This window comes from Anas platyrhynchos, chromosome 1 (genome assembly GCF_047663525.1).
Source record: "Anas platyrhynchos isolate ZD024472 breed Pekin duck chromosome 1, IASCAAS_PekinDuck_T2T, whole genome shotgun sequence".
NCBI classification, from domain to species: Eukaryota; Metazoa; Chordata; class Aves; order Anseriformes; family Anatidae; genus Anas; species Anas platyrhynchos.
This window is the reverse complement of record NC_092587.1, coordinates 20,957,184-20,980,631: the sequence shown is the minus strand read 5'-3', so window position 1 is coordinate 20,980,631 and position 23,448 is coordinate 20,957,184. Positions and strand designations below refer to the sequence as shown.

General features: G+C 37.5%; 1 protein-coding gene across 2 annotated transcripts in view; it reads left to right on the top strand.

Moving 5' to 3' along the window:
- IL17REL (interleukin 17 receptor E like) overlaps positions 1–23,141 on the top strand; it is a 48,968-nt gene extending 25,827 nt beyond the window's left edge. The window contains exons 4-17 of one of the 2 annotated variants that reach the window (XM_038173189.2): positions 3,330–3,439; positions 4,956–5,070; positions 6,580–6,624; positions 7,448–7,587; positions 7,751–7,822; positions 9,704–9,758; positions 11,512–11,675; positions 14,046–14,090; positions 15,320–15,377; positions 15,778–15,923; positions 18,434–18,493; positions 19,581–19,638; positions 21,756–21,810; positions 22,779–23,141. In XM_038173189.2, coding sequence (XP_038029117.2) covers positions 3,330–3,439; positions 4,956–5,070; positions 6,580–6,624; positions 7,448–7,587; positions 7,751–7,822; positions 9,704–9,758; positions 11,512–11,675; positions 14,046–14,090; positions 15,320–15,377; positions 15,778–15,923; positions 18,434–18,493; positions 19,581–19,638; positions 21,756–21,810; positions 22,779–22,806 — 1,151 coding nt within the window. In that variant the 3' untranslated portion in view covers positions 22,807–23,141. Of the gene's footprint in view, positions 1–3,329; positions 3,440–4,955; positions 5,071–6,579; positions 6,625–7,447; positions 7,588–7,750; positions 7,823–9,703; positions 9,759–11,511; positions 11,676–14,042; positions 14,091–15,319; positions 15,378–15,777; positions 15,924–18,433; positions 18,494–19,580; positions 19,639–21,755; positions 21,811–22,778 lie in introns of both variants that reach the window. The other variant, XM_021273286.4, reaches the window with a different exon arrangement.
- The last annotated feature ends 307 nt before the right edge of the window (positions 23,142–23,448 follow it).

Sequence of the window (23,448 nt, the reverse complement as noted above, 5' to 3'; positions counted from 1 at the left end):
GGGAGACCTATTTACTTGGGATATGGAGAAGGTTGAGGTACTCAATGACTTTTTTGCCTCAGTCTTCACCAATATGAGCTCCAGTCACATAGCCAAAGTCCCAGAAAGTAAAGGCAGGGAATGAGAGAATGAAGAACTGCCCACTGTAGAAGAACACCAAGTGTACAAGTCCATGGGACCTGGTGAGATGCATCCATGGGTCCTGAAGAGAACTGGTGGATGAAGTTACTAAGCCACTCTCCATCACATTTGAGAAGTTGTGGCAGTCTGATGAAGCTCCTACTTACTGTAAGAGAGGAAACATAAACCCCGTTTTTAAAAATGGAAAAAAGGAAGAGCTAGGAATCTAGAGGACAATCAGTCTCACCTCTGTGCCCAGCAAGATCATACAGAAGATCCTCCTGGAAACTATGCTAAGGCACGTGGAAAATAAGAAGGTGACTGGTGACAGCCAACATGGCTTCACTAAAGGTAGATCATGCCCCAAAAATCTGGTAGCCTTCTATGATGGGGTTACAGCATTGGTGATAGGGGAAGAGCAAATGATATTGTCTGCCTGGACTTGTGCAAAGCATTTTGCACTGTCCCCTGTGATATCCTTGTCTCTAAATTGGAGAGTTGTGGATTTGGTGGATGGACCTTAGTGGGTAAGGAATTGTCTGGATGGTTGCAGTCAAAGAGTTGTGGTGAACGGGTCAGTGTCCAGGTGGAGATCAGTAATGAGTGGTATTCCTTGGGGGTCAGTATTGGGACTGTTGCTCTTTAACATCTTTGTTAGTGACGTGGACAGTAGGATCCTCAGCAACTTTTCCAATGACATCAAGCTGTGTGCTGTGGTTGATAGTGCTGGAAAGAAGGGATGTCATCCAGAGGGACCATGACAGGTGTGAGAGGTGGGCCTGTGCAAATCTCATGAAGCGCAACAAGGCCAAGTGCAAGGTCTTACACTGGTCTGGGTTGGGACAATCCCAAGCACAAGCACAGGTTGGTGGAAAATGTATTGAGAGAAGCCCTGAGGAGAAGGACCTGGCAGTTTTGGTTGATGGAAATCTCAACATGAGCCAGAAACGTGTGCTTGCAGCCCATAAAACCACCCATATCTTGGGCTGAATCAAAAGAAGCGTGGCCAGCAGCTTGAATGAGGTGATTCTCCCCCTCTACTCTGCTCTCATGAGACTGCATTCTGAGTACTGCATTCTGCTCTGGGACCCCCAATATAAGGACATGGACATGTTAGACTGAATCGAGAGAAGTGCCACAAAGATGGTCAAAGGCTGGTGCAGCTCTCCTGTGAAGACAGACTGAGGTGGTTAGGGTTGTTCAGCCTGGAGAAGAAAAACCGCTGAGGACATCTTATAGTGTTCTTCTGGTACCTAAAGGGGGCCTACAGAAAAGCTGGAGAGGGAATCTTTGTCAGGGAGTGCAGTAATATCCTCTTGGGAGTCATCATGCGGCACTTGAAGGGCAAGCAGGCGATCAGGCCCAGCCAGCATGGGTTTATGGAAGGCAGGTCCTGCTTGACGAACCTGATCTCCTTCTACGACAAAGTGACGCGCTGGGTGGACGAGGGAAAGGCTGTGGATGTGGTCTACCTTGACTTCAGCAAGGCTTTTGACACCATCTCCCACAGCATTCTCCTCAAGAAACTGGCTGCTCTTGGCTTGGACTGGCGCACGCTTCGTTGGGTTAGAAACTGGCTGGATAGCCGGGCCCAAAGAGTTGTGGTGAATGGAGCCAAGTCCAGTTGGAAGCCAGTCACTAGTGGCGTCCCCCAGGGCTCGGTGCTGGGGCCGGTCCTCTTTAACATCTTCATCAATGATCTGGATGATGGCATTGAGTGCACCCTCAGTAAGTTTGCAGATGACACCAAGCTAGGTGCGTGTGTCGATCTGCTCGAGGGTAGGAAGGCTCTGCAGGAGGATCTGGATAGGCTGCACCGATGGGCTGAGGTCAACTGTATGAAGTTCAACAAGGCCAAGTGCCGGGTCCTGCACCTGGGGCGCAATAACCCCAAGCAGAACTACAGGCTGGGAGAGGAATGGTTGGAGAGCTGCCAGGCAGAGAAGGACCTGGGAGTGATGGTGGACAGTCGGCTGAATATGAGCCAGCAGTGTGCTCAGGTGGCCAAGAAGGCCAACGGCATCCTGGCTTGTATCAGAAACAGTGTGACCAGCAGGGCTAGGGAGGTGATCGTCCCCCTGTACTCGGCTCTGGTGAGGCCGCACCTCGAGTACTGTGTTCAGTTTTGGGCCCCTCGCTACAAGAAGGACATCGAGGTGCTTGAGCGGGTCCAAAGAAGGGCGACGAAGCTGGTGAGGGGCCTGGAGAACAAGTCCTACGAGGAGCGGCTGAGGGAGCTGGGCTTGTTCAGCCTAGAGAAGAGGAGGCTCAGGGGTGACCTTATTGCTCTGTATAAGTACATTAAAGGAGGCTGTAGAGAGGTGGGTGTTGGCCTGTTCTCCCATGTGCCTGGTGACAGGACGAGGGGGAATGGGCTAAAGTTACGCCAGGGGAGCTTTAGGTTAGATGTTAGGAAGAATTTCTTTACTGAAAGGGTTGTTAGGCACTGGAACGGGCTGCCCAGGGAGGTGGTGGAGTCACCATCCCTGGAAGTCTTCAAAAGACGTTTAGATGTAGAGCTTAGGGATATGGTTTAGTGGGGACTGTTAGTGTTAGGTTAGAGGTTGGACTCGATGATCTTGAGGTCTCTTCCAACCTAGAAATTCTGTGATTCTGTGATTAAAACAGGGAGGATTTAGATTAGCTATTTGGAAGAAATTCTTTACCATGATGGTGATGAGGCACTGGCACAGGCTGCCCAGAGAAGCTGTGGATGCCTCATCCCTGGAAATGTTCAGGGCCAGGCTGGATGGGGTTTTGAACAACCTGATCTGGTGGGAGGTGCCCCTGCCCATGGCAGGGAGGTTGAAATTTGATGGTCTTTAAGGTCTTGTCCAACCCAAGTCATTCTATGATTCTATAATTCTGCATCAAAATAAAATAAAAGCACTGAAATGTTTTGGCATAGTTTATTTTTACTAACATCCTGCCATTCATGTGCTTAGTGCGTTACCATTTAGATATTTCCTGGTGTGATTCATGCTTAATCATTTGCATAAGATTTTGCATAATTAAAGCTTTAATTTATAATAATCTTTAATCCTTGCTCCCACCTTCATTTGTGTGTTATATATGTCCCTCTTTTTTACAGAGTTAAAATACATGAGCCTTTCACTTGGAAAGTTTGATACACTTTATTTTTTTGTTGTTTTGTTTTTGTTAAAGTTGCTCAGATTACATATTTGAAATCTATTCTTAACTCATTTCAGAAAATATTCGTGGGCTGGAAATATGTTCTCTTTCACTGGACACACAGCAATCTCAGTGCACAAATGTGAGATTTGCCAGGAAAAAAAGCAAGATGCTTAATGGGAAGAAGGTAGACTTCTGTTTTTTTGGGGGATGGGTTGTTTTTCATGTAAATGTTTATGAGCCTTTGGAAAAAAAAATGTATTTCTCTTTATTCTCTGATTGACTTCGTAGAAAACTGCAATGAAATATATTCTTCAGCACTGTCAAATCCATGACTGTCACTCCATGACAAAATGTCCTTTTGTAACCAGACATTTGATTTTCTAACATTTTCACACTTCTTCCACTTTCCTTTTATCAAGAGAAGCTGTTTCTGCAAAGCCTACTTCTCAAATCAATTTTGTTAGCTTTCTTTTTGTGATCACCAAATTATGGGGAAGCTTTATACCTCCAATTGCTAAGAAGCACAATTCCACAGGGACCATTAAGTGCATACAGATTTAGTTCAGTCCAACCATGTCAATAGACTTTACACATCTAGAAGACAGCCAAGTGCCTAAGCACTTGTGCTCATCTATCCTAAACTCATGATAATAATTGCAAAACCAGAGTACAATTTTGTGCTAAACTAAACGCAGAAGTCTAAGTTAAAATTTGCAACTGAAAAAGAAAAAAAAAAAAGCCATGCTTGACCCACTCTTTAAAATAGAATAATTTTTGTTTTCAATAAGGGGTGGATAACTGTTATTAATCCTATACAAAATGTGTTACTTCATGTGATCTGTAACGTTATATTGATTGCATGTGTGAAACAAAGTTCTCCCAAACTCCAGTTGCATTTTACACTCTGTATCACTTGATGATCAAAAGTCCTCATAGACAGTGCAGGGCTGACAATGAACAATTAGTAGTTTTCAGAGTAAGGTAAGTTTTATAGGCATGGCTCAACAAACATATGTAATAATATTTTCTTAGTTTCAGTTGAATGAATATAAATGTGACTTAATGTTACTCTCTACAGGCATTTGTACCAAATAGGAGTATATCCAGGTGAAAGTGAAGGGTTGTTAGGGAATGTAGTAGTTACCACTATCAGTGAGGGAATGACCTACTATAATTGGACCTCAACTTATGCCTCCTAAAATAATTTCTGTATCAGAAATGTACTGGAATTAATAAATGGAATTAATAAATTTGCTGAAGTTGCTGTTAAATGTTTAAACAGCTTTTTTTTGTTTTGTTTTGTTTTCTTTTTTCTTTTTTCTGTTCTGCAACTGTTTGTGCTTGTAATATGCTTGCAAAACTAGGACATCTGGTAGTACAAAAGACCTTTAATCCTTTTGAAGTTAATTGAACATTGGACACCTGCATTTCTTTTAGGTTTATTTGATATTTGTTTGTAGATATTTGGATTTCTGGAAGTGAAGAATACTAGAAGCAATGATTCTTTCTGAAATCCTTTAATTTAATGTCATCTGCTTGTTTTACATTCTTAATGCTACAATATCTGAGGATGTTTAGTGCTCCTTGTAAATATAAATCAATTTAAATGAAGAATATTGCTTGCTTAATTCTAATAACTATTGCTTTTCATGTACTCTGGAGTTCACACACAAACCTGGCTTTATAAATGTTTTAAACAGGTGCAGGTACAATTCAATTGCTTTGAAGTCAATGTAGCACAGCACATCTATGTGACCATGAAAACAGTACCAAATTACTGTGATGTCAAGATGAGTCAGGAATACTATGTTGAAGGTAGGAAACCATCTTTAAACAGATTTTTTTCAAGAAACATTTTTTCAAAGGAAAAAAAAAGGTAAAACAAAAACAACCAACCAAACAAATAAAAAACCCAGCCCAAACCCAAATGCAAAGCCAACTCACTTTCTGGGATAGGCTGATCTAAACAGTACTACAGTATGTATGCCGGCATCAATTTTATTCTTTATTTTCATAATTTATTTAGTGCATGTAGATGTCTGACTTGCTATAAAAAAAAAAAGAGACTAGAGTTCATATCTCAAAATATATGTTACTACTCTATGCATTTGTACCAGTTTTGCTACCTTGTGACTGACTTGTGATTGAAGAATGGTCTTTCTCTGCCTGCAGGTTCAGCCTTGCATTATCTTTGCACATAGGCTGTCTTTTGTTAGGCCCCAGATCATTTCAGAGATTGAGGAAAGCTTAATAAGAAAGTGTTTATTAGCTAGCTGTTCTATCACCTGTTTTAATGTAAGTGGGTAAGACAAGATAGAATTGGTCTCTTTTTTTTTTTTTTTTTTCTTTTTGGCACACAATGCCTACCATATAAAAGTTGATTTGGCACTGTGGTCCAACCAGTGTGGCTGGTGCAGGAAAGTGGTGGTGCAAAAAATGAAGCCAGACCCCTTGCTCAATCCACTGCCCATAATTGTCCTTCCTTCCCATCACCACAGTAGATGGGCTGCTCTTGCTCATGGCCCTTGGTACAGGATCATCCCTCACACAAGGTATCAGGCATGTTATGGCTGCTCAAGAAATCCTTCCATTTTCTTGAAAACCCCATAATTCACTACTGAAGTAGATAAGCTACTTTACAAGGAGGAACAAGCAAATGAAAACACAGGAAAATATTTCCTCAGGGAAATGGCAATGTGGGGAAATGAAAAAAAAATACTGGTCTAAGTTAAGAGCACTTATGAACTCATTTAGTTTTTTAAAATCAAGATTTAAATTTCAGATATACAAATATTAGATATTAGTTTAGAAAATGTTGGCTAGCCTCTACTTCTGGCAAGCTCCCTAGGAACTAAATACAGTAATTCTTTGCAAGCCTGGAAGAGAATCAGAATAATAAAAATACACAGTTGTTTATAGCAGAGGAATGAGTCTGGTAAACAATTGGAGTGACTTTCAAGGAAAGAATAACTGAAATTGTTATTACTTATATTATTATTAGGTACTGGGTAAAGAAGTGCATTATTGTATCCTAGTTTGCCACATTAAACTGCTGATGAAATTTTACAGTAGAAACCCCACACTAGTGAAATAGCTCCTTAATGCTAGTTAAGGTGTAATCAGTGTGTGTAGTAAAGGTACTTTTGCACTGCCCCTCTGCCCCTACACCATTTGTCTGGAAATTGATGTAAATCAGTCTTTAAAAAGGGATATATGAGATAGATAGGCTTACTGTTGGTAAGCTATTGGATAATTTGGCAGCCTTAGTTACACATCTGTATCAATAAAGCAACACTGAAGAAACTTCTGGCTTCTATTTTACAGATTGCAAAAACAGTGACGTGGGAAAATATATTCCAGCTTGTTTGGGTGAGCTGATCTTTTATACAACTGGAAGCAGTGAGATATTTCTGGTGACCTATACAATGATATGTTTTCATAGCTGAATAAGCAGAAAAAAAAAAAAAGACAATTTACATCTATTGCTACTTATATATTGGATAGTTAAAGTCCTGGAAATGTTTGGTGTTTCTCTGTATAGACTTGGAAATGCTAGATAGCAGATAAAAATATTTACAATCTATTTAATACTTAAGGTTTTGAAAATAGGTTTGTGTCCTTATCATGCACTTTGTATTACTAGTTTCATATTTTGTCTATAGACAGATTTCATAATCAGATTAATTTGCAAAAATGGTATCCTAATTTTGGGGTACTTGTGAATAATAATAATTAAAAGATACTAAAAAGAAATTGTATTTATCTGACATAATTGCACATATTTTCAAAGAAACAAGATTTCAGCCTTAGGATAATCAGCTTTTGAAGTAGTATTAGTGTGTCTGTTTCAATTATTTGTATATGAACTACATAATATTTCTTACACTGAAGGTGAAGTACAATCAGTAAATGTCCTGGCTTCTCAATATTGACAATGTTAATTTAAAATTAGTAATATTGAAAGTTTTTATCTTGAAAATTATTATATGTTATAAAATAAGCTGACCTCTAGGAATAGCAGTATACAAAAAGAATGAATTCAAATATCCTAGGTAAGAATCTTTAAATGTTGAGTTTCATCTCTATCAAGTTACAAGATTCATTTCTTTTATAAAGAAATAATGAAGTCAGAAATATATAAAGCAATACAGAAGCAGGTGTAATAATTCTACCTTTGACTTCTATTTTTCAGCTGGAAAGTTAGATTATAATGTAGAAAGGGCAAGGAAAATCATATCAGTGAATGTATCCAACTTTCTTCGAGATCAAGATTATTATGTTCGTTTGTGTCACAAATGGTTTACTTGTGAAGATGTGGGACAATTTGCTGTGGTGAGTTAAAGCTTGAAGCATTCCTTTCTTGAACTGGTGTGAGAATTGTATGTAGTAATGTTCACTGAGATCATACGTATAAGAAATAACCTCCTATGTATTTACTTAACCTTATTGAATGTTATTTACTGTACTGGATTCATGACCATCTTTTTCATTTCAGATAAAAGGGAAGGACACTTTAAAATCAGTTTCTCTGAAATATTCTCAGCTACTTCCTTGTCTTTGCATTGAGGTAACAGTCTGGATTTTATATGTACTTGTGTTTCTAATTAAAGAAATTTTATCTGGTATTTGTGCTAAAAAAAGGAAAAATCTGTAGGAAAAGGCTCTAGAGCTATGTTTTTGACTAAGGTTCATCTGACCTTATAGTTATGTAAATGCAGAGGAGTTTTTTCAGAAAACATTAATTACAACATGGAGATAAAATGAATACATGGAGAAAAATGAATACAATTTACATTAATTTATGGAAAGTATTGTGTAAGGCTAATTTGACTGATTTTTTATAAGTAATGGAAAGACAGCAAATTTTATCTGAATTTGATGTAGAAACATGTTAAACTAAAAGATGAACTGAGGAAGCTGGGGCTTACAAGATTTGTATGGTAGATAACACCTCCATGGAGGGCTAATTAAACTACTTCTGTTGAATGGGGCAGTGCTAGTAGAAAGGTTATTTAAGGATCTTAGGTATGTCTATATAAGGTCTATATAAGACACTTAGGTCTATATAAGACACTTAGGTCTTATATAAATGTTTTGGGTGATCACATGGGCACAGAAGGTGGGAATGTGTTAATGAGATTTGCTGAAAATACAGCTGAGTGGTGTAATCGAAATTGAAGAGAATCAAGAGACTGGATATCTTCATATGTGAAATAACTGAAGGAAGATGAAGTATGAAGTGCATGTTCATGTATGTGGTCTGATAAAACAACTTGTCAATTGTGAGTCCTAATTTAGAACTAACTGTGGAGGAAAAAAATCTAGATGTAATAGTTCATCATATGATGATTAAATGAACATGCTTACATGATGTAAATTTGAACAAAGGTCTACTGGGCTAGATTATTCTAAGCTAACACAAAAGTAAAGGTAAGGCTTTCTATGGAATAATGTAGGCAAATCTTGCATCTGTATTCAATAATGATTAGCAAAAATGGAACGATGTCCATTTTTGATGTCCAGACGTAGATATCTACATTTGTATTAGATGTCCAAGCTCTTTAGTCAATGGTAATCTGGCTAATGCAAACAGCAGAGCCTATAAAGTTACTCAGTGAACCAAGAGTATTTGCTTATTGAGATGAGCTGGATAGCACTGTAGACTCCACTGGCTGCATTGTCTACATCTTCATATGGCCACTGTAATAGGAATTTAGGCATTTAATCCACATTCAGATGTATATATTTTAGGCATCTAATCTCGCATACTTTGATATACGAAATATGCAAGTTGAACCAGGAGGTCTCTTCCAAACCTAGTGTATTTTTTTTGTTGTTTTATTTCACTCTGAAAGGTAGGAAATCACTAGAAATATATTATTTCTCCTATCATATATATAGAAAATCCCATAATGTGACTGCTGAAAGAACAGATGGGGACTGTGAGTAATAAAAATATTTGCACATGAATCTAAATAATTAGGTTATAGTAGCAGACATGCATTAGATACTTGCAGGATTGGGTTAAGTATTAGTCCTCAGATTTTAAGGATACATTCTTAACCATAACAAAAACCATGAGATCTTGTATTATGATTCTCTAATGTTTTTGGTTACCCCTAGAATATAATGACAGTGTAAGAAACAATGAGAATCAAACTGTAAGACTTCCTAAATGAAATTGGACTAAAATATATGACTTAGAAATAGAAGGAATATAGGGGTAGAAGAAATCACCTTAGTTTATGAGCTCCATAATGAACCCCATAATGATGAACAATAAAACAGACATCTAGTGCAAAATATACTTTAAAAAAATGCTTCTCCAAACTAATAAACATAACATATGTGTCTTTGATGGGATGTTTATTCTGTCGCATTCTTTCTGAAATGTTAAAAACTCGTGTTCCTGAAAATCTCTAGTTAACGGAAACTTTTTGGGTTATAGGGTTGGCTGGCAGTTCCAGATGCAAGGAGGATACAACTTTGTCCCTTTGAAAATGGCAAGTATTTTGTGATTACTCTTTATCTGACTGTTTTTCAGCAGTTCCAGTAATATGTCACAATTTGAAATTCATCTAAGGTGAAAACCAAGCATTGCAAAACTGCAAGGAAATCATCACATTGTTATATTGTGGGTAGATGAAATAACTTTCAGAACAAATAGTTCATAAAATTTCTGCCAATATAAACACCAAGTAACTTTCTAGTCATTTCCCACATTTTCTGAAGTCACATGCAAGGAATGTTGACGTGAGGAGAGGGCTTTGAAGAAAGATTTGAAGAAGGTTCCTGACACCTATCTTGAAGGAGAGACTGGAGAGATGAAGAAAAAGTCACTCTTTCCCCTCCCCCCCCCCAACCCCCCCCGTCAAGAGGAGCATTTTTAAAAATTTATTCTCTAGTGTCAGTTATAACACATAGGAGAGTAGATAACCAGGCAATAAAATCAGTGTTCCTACTTATTTATTATAATAGATATCTCAAGCTAGCTCATTACGAGCAAGAACAAGAAATGAATGAAGGTGAAAACAAGTTTTTAAACACATTTTGTTGTCAAACAGGAAACCAGTAATAATAGAAGATTATTGGGAATTCAGAAAGGGAAGTTAATGGGAATTGAGAAAGATGACAGTTAACTGCATATGGAACTTCCTATACGTAATGGGAAACTATTTGCATAAATTGTTCCAACAAAGTCAGATTTTGGTATGAGATGACAGCTGAAAATGAAATTCTCATATTGTATAGGTCTTTACCAGAAGTTCTACCAAGGAGATAGAAAAAGTACATCCTGACAAATAGTTTTATTTTGTTTAGTTCAGCATAAGTACAAGTATATTTTTGGTCCAGATGATGCTGAGAAGACTAGTAAGGGATTTTAGTATTTGATTAAAAAAAAAAAAAAACACAAACAAAAAAACACAACAAAACAACCTATGAGAACAATTACAAACATCAACCTCCAGCAGTACCTCCAAACTCCATTAAAATGCATAGATATCCACTGCAATGCTTTCATGTTCTTGCAGGACCAATACATTTGTGTTAGAATGGAAGCAATTTCCTCTTCAGGTTTCTTCTCCTGGGTTAACCAGGCTTCACTGTTGGTTTATTTTGTTGTGGCAGAATGTAGTGACTGTGACAGTACCATCCCTTTGCAGCAACGGAGTGCAGTTTGACTAAATAAAAAGGGAAAGGACTCTATTTATGCAATAGAGAGCACTTACAGGAACACTCATGCTCTGTCTATAGGTTACATATTCATTGCGTTATGTGCATGTAAGTTCTTCAGAACACTCATGGAGCCTGAACCTCCAGTGCCAGGACCTCCAATCATTAGCGTATGAATTCATTTGAATCTACCATAAACTGAAGGTCTTTGGCTAGAAATGTACTTGCATTACACTCCTTCTATGATTGATAGTCAAGGAATGCAATTCCAGGAGGTTATGTGACCTACTTAAGATCTAAAGCATCATTCCCTGGTCATGCCTATCTGTCATCATAGTAGGAGACTGATCAGGCTAAGCTCTCAGGTTGATGAGATGATCTGTACAGTAAATGCCAACACTTCAGTGGGATGAATTACTGTTTTACACTGTCACAGCATGAAACACTCCTGATTGGTGTAAATGACAAGGGAACAGAATTGCAATTGTTTTAGTTTTAAGCACATACATAGGTACCAATTTTAGGAAAAGGTTTTTATTCATTTTTAGACATTTTGAACAATGTTTCTACTTTTTCTCACAGATACAAAGGTGCTATGGGATAATATTGTTTATAATCCAGCAACACAAACCCTAGCTTGGGAACCAGCTTGTCCTGTGCTTGTCACGGTTAACCTATGCAGATTAACAAAGTCTAATGACCACTGTGAAGACATACAAAACTCTTCCAAACATTTTCCTGAGAAGGTAAGAGCTATGCAGATATATTCAACCACTGAGAGTGAAGGCCATGACCAAATCAATGCATAACATGAACAGCTAGACTTTGGAATAAGAGCAGTTGCAAATTCCTCTCTTCTTCTTTGATACTTAAAACTATTTATAACCACAGTCTCTTCTTGTACTCTAACCACATAATATATTCAGAAAGCTCAATAATGGCTGACTCACTACTAACAAATAAAATGTGGAGATGACTGTAAAGCTAGTAATGTTTACTAAATTCTTTGGGGTCAAAAGGGTCTGCTTTTCATTTATAGTAAAGACATGATTCATCTTCCCTGACCTTGCTGTCTAAAAGATAGGTGTTCAAGTCTGAACTATTCATCTCAGATTCCCTTTAAAGTAAGCAAATGAAGCAGACATACTCAAAGGACAACTCTTCTCGTCTGATGATGGGTATATAAAAAAGTCCAGAGGGATACATCTCTGAAGGTACCCATTTCTCTTCACTGAGTTTCTCATTTCACGTATCTCTTCACAAATGACAAGGGTCTATTGTGATTGGATTGGATATTTAACATTTAGACATCTAAAATATAATTGAGATGAATCTAAATCTCCTTAGATCTTACTGGAGAGGTAATGGTACCTTGATAGGTCATGGTAGTTTTATACTCTATTAAGATCTCTTTGAAGTGACTGCCTCAGCCTGGGTTCAATGTCTTGCAATTGTGGGCATTGCTCAGTTCCTCCAGCATTTATATTCTAAAGTTGAAAAGGAATTTAAATGCAATTATCTTGAACTGCTATGTACTTCAGCCATAAATCTCACAATACTGAATGTATTGGATTTATGAGGATGGTTAGAATTCCTGCTTTCATCCTGAAAAGTAAGTTTCAGGCTTTCTTGATTGTGAAGAGCTAGTAAACTTTATGTAACAATTCAAAAAGAAAACCAATCAAATACAAATTCTTAATTTTTGAAACTTTATGAGTCTTATTCTGGTGAAATGATCTGGGGGAGTTGACTCAAAACTTTTGAATGCTTTTTTGATTAGGAAAGTGTTTTGATTGGCCAAGTGTTCAGTGATTGTTCAGATTCACAATATTATGTGTTTCAACAAAGCTTTGATCTTGCAAAAACAAATATATTTAATTTTGCACATGTGAATGGTCCCTATGGGATTCATCATCTGCTGACAACAAGCACAGCTCATTCATTGCAGTAAAAAAAAAAAAAAAAAAAAAGGAAAAATAAAGAAGCAAGAAGCATATAATGAGATTTGGCTGGTAATGGTCATGTCTATTACTCAGAACACAGTGCAAAGTTGGTTTATTACAGACAATGAGTGTTTTCCTGTACTTATTGCTTTTAATGGCTGAACAAATATTATTGGAGAGGATGAATTTTTCTATTCCATTGCAAAAAGTTTGGTATTACAGAATCACACATTAAATTTAGTCCATTTCTTATACTATAAACCTTGAAGAACATTTGTATACTGTGCTGGAGACAATTGCAGAGATTCCTCAAATAGTACCAGCTTCCCAGTAAATCCACACAATGCCGCACACTCTAAAACTATGCACTTTTAGGCCCAAATGCTATGTAACTCTTCTCTCTAATGAGGGTGGGGCTTTCTCTATCAATGGCAATTCTGTCTCCACTTCTGAATGGATTATCATGGAAATATCTTCTGTGAACCTACTGTAGATAAGCCTAAGTACATCCATTGTGTTGTCCCCAAAAAAACTACATGAAAGAGGTGTTACTTTGGTCATGATACTATGTTTTGTGTGTTGGATCCATTGTGCTCAGTCACTTGAGCAATGGTGTTTTTATAGTAACATCACTTACATAGGTACTAATGGCTTATATGAGAAAAGGCTTTTTATGGCGAAGCCTTTGGGGAGGTAAACAATTGTTAATCAAGAATGTGACTTTTTTTTTTAGGTTTCTAAAGTTCAGTCTATGTTTAAGTTTTTTCTTGAATAGGGATACTGAAAATTGAGAATTTTCTAAACTGAAGGTGGAAGTCTTAATTCAACAACAATTTTGAGTATATGTTTAAATGGTCTGCAGTGCTGTTGATCGGTGGTAAAAAAGGGACTGGAAGGAGACAACTGTGTAACCAGAATTTTGTACGAGTCACCACAAAATCAATTAATTAAACTCTAAAGGGTCAGGCTGACTATAAAAATGCTACATTACAGATAAAAAGAAGATATTCAGTAACCCAATTTTCTTACTGTTTTATGTAACTTACTAAGATGTTTATAAAGCAAATAAACCAGTTCCTTTCTCAGTAATAAAACCAAGAAAATTTGGAGTAATTAATTTTCTGAAACTAGCCAATGAAACTAGCTAATGACAAGTGCTGTCTTTTCAAGCAGGTTAAATATTCTCGTGTGGACACTCACCCGAGGCTTTGCATGAAGGTACAGTGATTTATTTGTACAAGATATCTTTCCTGTCCTCTGTCTGTCAGCTTTAAAAAATGAATTGCTAATATTCTTTAGGATTAATGTTTTGTTTTATAGCTCTGATGACTAGGAAGTAAGAATGAAAGAAATGTGAAAGATTAAATTAATAACAGTGTCGTGGTTTTACCCAGCTGAGCAGCTGAACTCCACCACAACCACTCTCTTATTCCCACTCCTCAGAAGCAGATGGGGAGAAAAAAGTGTGCTGGCAAGAGAAAAAAAGCTCATAGTTTGAGGTTAAGATAATTTAATTAAAGGGAAAAGGAAGAGGAAGAAAACAAGATAAGGCTGCACAGAAGCATACAGATAGAAAAAAAAAAATATTTTCTATTTCCCATCAGTGTTTGGCCACATCCTGGGAAGCAGGGCCTTGATACAGTGGTTGTTTGGGAGGACAGACGTCTTCATAATGAGAGACGTCCTTCTCCTTCCTTTTACTGCTGAGTGTGACACCATCTGGCATGGAACATCCCTTTGGTCGGTTTAGGTCAGCTGCCCTGGTTATGTCCCTTCCCCACCTCTTGCTCACCCTCAGCCTGCTGGATCAGGCGTTTGGAGGGAGTCCTGATGTTGCCAGCACTGCTCAGCAATAGACACAACACGAATGATACCAGGGCTGTTCTAGCTACAGGTGCACAGCACAGCACTGTGTGGGCTGCTGCAGGGAAAGGTGACTCCATCCCTGCAGACCCAGTACAAAGAGGTTCTTTGGAAGTGCAGCAGCAATGATAGGACATGGGTCAGATTGTGCCCTTCATTTTCACCACTTAAAAAAAGGTCGTATATGCAAACTCTGAAGCTTGCATTAAGCTTAATGTGGAATATTGCCCATATTGAATACTCAATAATAAAAATGATCGATACACTACATTTGCTGGAGTACTGTTTATTACTCTAGGTCAGAAAAAGTGCTACGTAAGATTAATATAGGCATATTATTATTTTCTTTTAGGCTACTTTTAAGTCAATGGAACTACATGTTTCTGTAAAATTTAGTGTGTGTGTAAATGTCTGAAGAATTGTGGACCTAATTTAAATCAAGTATTGGAAGATACTATAAAGCAGGAAAGCTGTGAATTCTTTTTCTGCACCTTTCTGGAATGCATTGATTATCTCTACTTGAATCTGTAGCTACAGATTGAAATTTAAAAATCAGTTTTCCTAACCAATTTCTCTGGTTTCAGTTTACAACCAAGCAAGGCTCTTGGGTTAAATGTCCATTCGCACATGGAGAATTTCCAGGTAAACACATTTTTTTACTACATATTATTAAATTAAAAAAAAATAAAATAATAAATCACTCACTCGCCTTCTCAAGTTAAGTAACCTTTCACTTTAGAAATGTATTCACATCATTGTAGCTTATAAATTATAGCAAAGAGATTTGACAGTTACTTGTATGTATAAATTTCCCAGTAGGTTAAGTGTTTATCAGTGTGAAGAAGTAATAAGACAATATATGAAATAATGAAATTATTTCATCAAGAAATAATGAAAAAGTAATTAGAAAAGTAATGAGAATAGTTACTTTCTCATTAGTTACTCAACTAATTAAAAAGGTTTTGTTTTAAATACACCAATTTGAAATATAAAATATGGTCCTTGTACATCTAAAAATAAGTATTTCCCCCCCTAATATCAGCTTGGAAAATGAGAACTGCTGCAGTTGCTGATCAGATACAAGTTTTCTTCACGTCCCAAACCAAGGCACACTTCTCAGTGCTTGTGTGTAACAAGACGCAGCTGGCCTCATGTGACTCACTTGGGATGCACCATTCAGTCTCTGCGGTTTGTATATATTATTTCTTCAAGACTGGGATACTTTTTATGAAATCTGTGTTTGTTTATTATTCCATTTATTGCTCTGCAGCTTGAAAGCATTGATAAACACATGCATGTACTTATTGGAACAATTACCAGAACATTTAAAGCATGTAGTTCTAATTCTGACCTCACTCTGTGCAAAATATAAATAAGGATGCTGAAGTCAAATAGGTTGCATCAAAGAAAGTGACTATTGAGTGGAACCTTCTTACTCTTTTAACATCATTTTGGTAGTGCTCTCTTTGTATTATGTATATACGAACTATTAGCTTTTCATATATTGGTCACTGATACAACTGATCTCAAATCTCACTCATGAAATAGAAGAGTTGAGGCATACTTCCACAATGATCTTGAGCCACTCTAAATCTCATGGCTGCCAAAAAAATCTCAGTACAGAAAAAGGTGAGTAGTCAGCCAAATTAACTTTATGAGCCATCTGACTGTGTGAATACACAACTGCTTCTTCCAGCAAAAGGAAGGGAGAGAGGAGAAGATTGTTGAAGGGTGAGACTGCTATTTCAGGCAGCAGCTTGTCATGAAATGGGAGCCTCATTCCTCTCCTGCAGCTAAGCATGTATCCCATATGTTTTCAGTGCAGCACTGTGGCTTGCCCTTGCCCTTCAGGCCTGCATACCAGTTACCTTGTTGGCCTGACCTGTGATCTATTTGGAGGTACATCTGGAAGGCGGGGTCAAAGAGCAGAAGAGTGCTCATAGCATTATTTTTCTATTAGGAGAATATTAGCAAAATAGTTTGTAGGAGCTGTAGGCACCCTGATGTTTCAACTGCCAGCTTCTCAGTAGTCTTATGTCCACCCCCAAACGTGTGCTCTTGCCATTGCCCTGCCTACCAAGCATATGAGATGTTGCATGACAGATTTTGAGAAAGTTGAGAAATCTGGATCTTATGATTTTTACTGTTATTCCTGGTTGTGTCCATTGAATTCTCGTCATGGGGCTGTGTTTTAGAAGACAAAAGCATGCTGTAGTTCCTACACCTGTCCTCTTTAGGATATATTCTAGCTGTAGTTTGTCACTGTCTGCATGTATAAGCTGCATTTTTAAATAAGCTGATTTTTGAAGTACCTCTGATCCTTTCACTGTGCAGGGTGCACATATCAAGGGGTAGTTGACAGGCAGGTAACTATGAAGCAGGCAACTTCTTAAACTCAAAGGGATGGACACTGAATTTATTTTCTAATAAATCAGTTTTGGTTTTTATTACATCTCTGGTTCCAAGTGTAACAGACCAGCGGTTAAAAGCAGAGATTTCCAACTCTGAGTTTTGTTGCACAAGCTGAGGATGTGCTGAAGTGGTAACTGCACTGTCAAGAGATTTCAGAGCTGAGAGCACAGGTGGAACTATCAAGAGTCTGTTCTAATAGGGCAAGATATCTGGGGAAGTGCTGTATTACTGGCAGAAATGGAGATATTTACAGTACCAGAGTTGTCAAAGACTATGTTCAGTGAACACTTAGCAGTGGCACTTCCTTTCAGATGGCTTATTTCAAATAAAATCTGTGGAATGTAGACTTTCAGTTTTAAAGGTTCCCTGTGTGAATTGCAAAGTAAGAAAGGTAATGGTAGAGCGCTGATAAGTCAGAGCCAGCTGTTATACCGTGTCTTTCATGAAGGGCACTGCTGTATTTAGAAATGCTTTTTCCTTCCCTCTGGTACAAAGCTGTGATTTCCTCTGCTACTCTGACACTATGGGAACCAATGTAAATTATGTACAGTTCCTGTCTTACCACTGTGAGCAATACACACAAAATTTTCATCATGATTTAGCTTTGTGTTCCCAGAAACCGATGTTCCTTCTAGTAATCCCTGTTCAGTTGTGCTTGAGTAAGAACACATTCACCTAATTTACCCCTAATTATTTTAGGAGTTTGCCACACTAAAGAAAACAGTGTAGGATGCAAAGCTATTAGTGGACAAACTAACACTGTTTTGAGGACAAACCATAAACAATCAAATGTTAAGTGTCAGGACAGTCATTTAGGACAATTTTACCCTAAGGCTGAGCTTGTTCTTGGCATACAATATGATCGGAAACCCACAAGAACTGCAAAGAAAGGGTCATTCCTTCAACTCACATACACCAGGGGATAGAAGTGAAGATGTTCAGTGGCTAACATGGTGTCAGCAGGCTTGGCAGGGAGTTTTAATACTTCCTTTTTTAATACTCCTCCGTTTTAATATTATGTACTTCACAAAATGCAGGAATATTAGCTCTCTTCCTGTGCTGTCCAAATTGTATTTAGCAAAATGACACAAACTGCTGATGGTTATAGAGAGCTAGAGGTATTTCTGAAAATAAGTAACCTTCCATAATGAATGTATACTTTATTAATTTTCCAGCATAGTAGAACATGTACTATTATTGGCAAAGGAGCCAGAGAGGTGGAAAGAAAAATACATTTTCTTTGTTCTGAGGTGTGGAAAATAACTTATTTCTTTCTTTCTCATTAGGGTGATTCTGTATCAATCACTATGTCACAGGAAATGTGTGGATCAACAATTTGCATTCAGGTATGAGTCTTGATTTTGGCAAGTACTATGTACAAAATAAACACGTCATCATTAATCCCCTTCCCTCCACGTTCCCCCCCCCTCCCCCCCCCCAAATAAAACAAGCAAGCAAACAAACAAAAAACAGCTGGAACTCCCATAGCTTCCTCCTCCTAACCAGATCTGATCACTGTGCAAATGGAATTGGCAAAGAGCATTATTTATGGCTTGATGTGCTGCCACCACCTCTTGTTGAGATGATATTAATTAACAGAGAAGGTGCTCTCCACTATCTTTCCTCTTTGTAAGTGCCAGATAGAGGAATATCAACAGGGAATTGTTAATCCAGTCTTTATAGGTTCCTTTGTAATAGTTAGCTGAAAGATCCAAGCAAATCATAGATGAATCTTTCAAAAATTGACATTAGCTGAAAAGGTTAGGCAGTTAGCTAACAGTACAGTAAGTACAAAGTATGCTGGAATTAGCACTCCTGAAAGCACAGCAGAGCAAATTTCTGACATTTATGCTACACCGCTGTAGCTAAACTACTTTAAGACAACATTAATAGAAAATGATCGTGAAGATGATAGGTTTATTCCTCTCTGGAGTTAATGTTCTCAACAGACACCAGACAAGAGTGACTGGCAGCCAGAGCTATGAGGCTCCAGCAGCTGCCCTGGAGGGCCCTTGCCAGCTTCATTTTTTGCTGTTAGGAAGAAAAGGACAGGATGAAAGTGAGATTGGCAAAAGCCTTCTTGGCAAGGAGAGTTATTTTTCTTTCCCTGGTGAAAAGTCAGATTCGGTGATAAAATTGATATTCTCCAGTATAAATTGTTTATTGTGTAAATAATACATTGTTGGAGTATAATTCTCAAAAAAAAAAAAAAAAAAAAAAAAAAAAAAGTTTGATTAGCTTTATCCTCTGGAAACCTAAAAGTGATTGCGTCTCACTAGACCACAGTCTCCATATGCATTTATTTAAAAACAGATTAAAAGTGCAATCTGTTGAGTAGACTAATAAAGCAATGCTTTATTACTTATGTCAACAGAAGTATTTAGTAACAGTACTGCTGAAAGTGGAATAAGACTCAATTCTTTCTTTTACAAGGGCTGGAGGACAGATGTAGATTATTCAGTTCCACTGCAGATCTGTGATATCCACTGTGGTAAGTATTAACGATAACAAAAGAAAAATTAGGTCTTGATTGTATGGAAGAGAGCATCTCAGGTGAAGCATGCTTTCATTGAGAAACTGAGATAGGATTCCTCTGACTGTATGTCAATGTCTACATGTGAACTAGATATGCTCAGCTTCCTTTATAGACAATGTACTCATACCTGAAGTAGTTTTTAATTAGCTACTGCACGGGCAACTTGTGTGGCTGTGTTTTCTCTGCTTCTTGGTTGAATTTTCCAGCCTGTGCCAAGTTCTGCATACCACACCTATATTTACCTTGCTGTTGGTACATGAGTTAACTAGTTAAGAACAATCCTTGGCAAGTAGGCACACAGTTCTGTCACTGTAGTGATTGCAGCATAGCCCTACTGTTAATCCTCCACCTCTGCAAATGGGATGGTGGAAGTTCCCTCCACTGAAGCACTCTGAGGATATTACTATGATTTGAGGTGCACTCAGATATGCTCACGATTCCAGAGGATTCTGAATCTCCAAATCCTAACAGTATGTCACTATAAAAGCTAGTGAATTTGGAGTAAAAGCCTTTGGGGTTTATAGCAATGAGCAGAGGATTAGATTGATTAGAATTAAAAAGTCTAAAAGGAGTCAAGCTGAGAGAAGGCTCAAACTGTTTTTCTCATTGCCAAAAAAACTCCCCAAACCCACCCAACCAAACACTGCCTCTCCCAGTTCATTGTAAAAACAGCAATTCCTATGACATATTTTCTGATACTTAAAAGGAGGGGGCTTGAATTTGTAGTCTAACTGTATATCTCTGCAAGCACTGGCATACCACTAGTTCACTTTTCTTCTGTACTTACAAACTCATAACAAGCCCACTCAAGGTGAATCAATTAAATACTGAGTGATGTGATTCATGTAATCTGGATGCATTTTCCTTATTCATAGTTTCCTTTTAACAAGCGTGAAGGATATGACAAAAGCATCTAAAATAACAGAAGGCTCCAGAGATGGCAGCCTGGGAATTCCCTGCTGCTTTATATTATGAAAGACAAGGTCTGTGTATTAAATGAAAATGGTGGAACACTGAAAATCGAGTAAAGAACTTTTTGGATGTTATTTGATTAAAATGTGGAATTTGTCATCCTAGTTTCTGTTCTGATGAAGAATTTGTGGAGATACTGTGAAAAGAGATATTGTGAGAAAAAAAAAAAGATAAACTGTGCATATCAAGTACATCAGAACTGTAATATGTGATCGCTTTTTTGTATGAAGGATACATGTAACGCGCTTCATGGCTTCTGCCAAAATTCGTATTTTTGGGATAATGCCATCCACATTAGCAGGGGGATGATTCGATCTCTGCCATCTGATCAGGAGGGGATTACTGAGACTTCCCTCTGAGATAGGTGGAGCAAGCCAGCGTCAGTGATGGGACGCTTAACTGTGTGGGTCCAAATCATTGACGTAATTCTTGTGCTCTTAATAGCTCATTGAGAGTCAAAACTGCTTGTTTTGTCATGTGTACTACTAAGAGTTTTGAATTCTCAAATGTTTATTTTCTATAACAAAAATATTCACAAGCATTAGCTTTTCAAAATCAAGAGATGATGAAAGTTTCTTAAAGACTATTTCATCTAGGGTGTCTTTGAATCTAAGATGCTACGAGAAACAATCCACACAAGGACAAAGGGAATATTAAAGATGGGATCTGTCCATAATTTGTGACAATTTGAATTGCACAAAACATCAAAGTAAATGAGAAATGATCTTATGATGGCATAGTGAAAATACTTACTATATACATTTTTTGTGAAATAGAAATTGACAGCATTACTACATTATGTTAAAGGTACCATGCAGCACCAGCATGTCTGAAAGAGCAGTGGTGTTATTAACATGCATTTTGTTATTCAAAACCAAAGGCAAAACTTTGCTTTCCTTTCCATTTTTTTTTTTTCTTCTGCCCACTTTTCTGGATTCTGTTTAATTCAGCCAAATATTCTGAGACATTAGTTTACCCATTTAGGAAGAAACATATATATTCTAAATGCAAAAAATAACCTGAATAAGTTAATGTGAAAATAAATATATGAACCATAAGGAAAACACAATGGCAGCTTACATTTGAACTTGTTTCTTTAGGTTTTCGTGGACACACTTATGGTAATGGAAGCCCCGCAAAGGCCATGACACACAGGTATTCAGCCATTCTCTTTAATGCATTGTTTAAAAACTCTTAGTAGTTGACAGAGTTGTTAATCCTGAAAACATAACATTACTCTTGCTAAAGAACAGAAACAATGTCAAAGTGAATTTTATACTTACTGTCAGGAGTATCAGATTCCTGTCTGTCCCCTCTTCTTGTCCTCTTGATCTCTCTATATACAGTCTGGCATCAGGGGTAGCAACCTTGCTGCCAAAGACTGAGGACTAAAGGAGACAATTAACCAGTGAAAATAAGAAGGTTGTAAAGCGATGAACTTCAAGAACCCTGGAACAATCTCAGATTTGCTGAGCATGACCTTCATATTATTAGCACCTGTTTCCTGCTTTTTCCCTAGCATTTGCAGGGAGATCACAGTCCCCTCTGTGCTCTCACTCATTGGATACATCTGCTCAGCTGTTCCACTGCATCTTTTCATTCCCATAGCCCTTTTCAAAACAAGGGCATTTTTTTCCTATGCAGTAAAAAAAATAAATTGGTAATTAATGCGGTCAATGTATGTATAATCTTGGCAGGACTCTGAGATTTTCAAAAACTTTTCCTTCAAGAAAGTCCTTTGAGTCCTTTACTAGAACAGTAAGAGCAACCTAGAGCTCCATAAGGAGTAGAGATGCTCTGAAAAACCTTTGTTTGAAGATGAGAAAAAGATGCAGTCCTGCAGAACATATGCAAATCATGTGGTTGAAAAGATGCTACCATCTTTGATTTGAGGTAGTCTTTGCCTTTTGCCTTGCCAGAAGATACCATTCAGAAAGAACCATCTAATTTTTGTTCATTTGTTCAAAATGACTGACTGATTTGGATAGTGACAGTCAAGTCCTCAAGGTATAGGTAAATGGTTAAGTTAACAGTAAACTGCAACAGTATAAATGCAATGAAATCTCCCACAGTTCTGAGAAATTGAAAAAAAATAAATCTCACCTCTTCTGTTTCTCCCCCAGAATGAAGAGTATGCATTCCTTGCATTGAAGTTAACAATACACTTTCAATTTCCGTAGTGGCTTTGCAACATCAAGTTGTATTTTGGTGTAACTTGCAAACTGGTATCTCTCACCTTAATAAATTCCCCAAATTACTGTGGGATTATTCCAATGGGTGAAGAATTTAGCAAGTTATGCCTATTTGAATGTGTCCAAAAGAAGCTGGATTATGATTCCTCGTTTCCCAGTATTTCAAAACAAACCGCATCTTAGATCATGTAGTTAGAGAACCCTTAGATCACGTAGTTAGAGAATCAGGTTCACATTTTCCTTTGAAATGGATGTTTTTGATATCATATTCTATAAATAAATACTTTCACAGTACCTCATGTACCTATGGAACAAGAATTTCAGATGTTCTTATTTGTAACTTCCCTTTTTAAACCATAAGCAAAAAGTTTTTGGGAAATGAAGAATAGAGGAAGTTTTCTCATCTTTGTTACATTGTCTTTCTTTGTAATTTCCTTTGTTTTCTGATGCCATGACCTCACCATGACAGACCATATTCCTTAAATATATCTAACTGCTTTCTGTGTTTGCATTTGTATTTGAATTGGAGATGACTTTCCCATTTGTCTGAGGAGGTACATGTCTTCAGTTTGATAGCTATTTAAAACTGTCATGTGAAAAT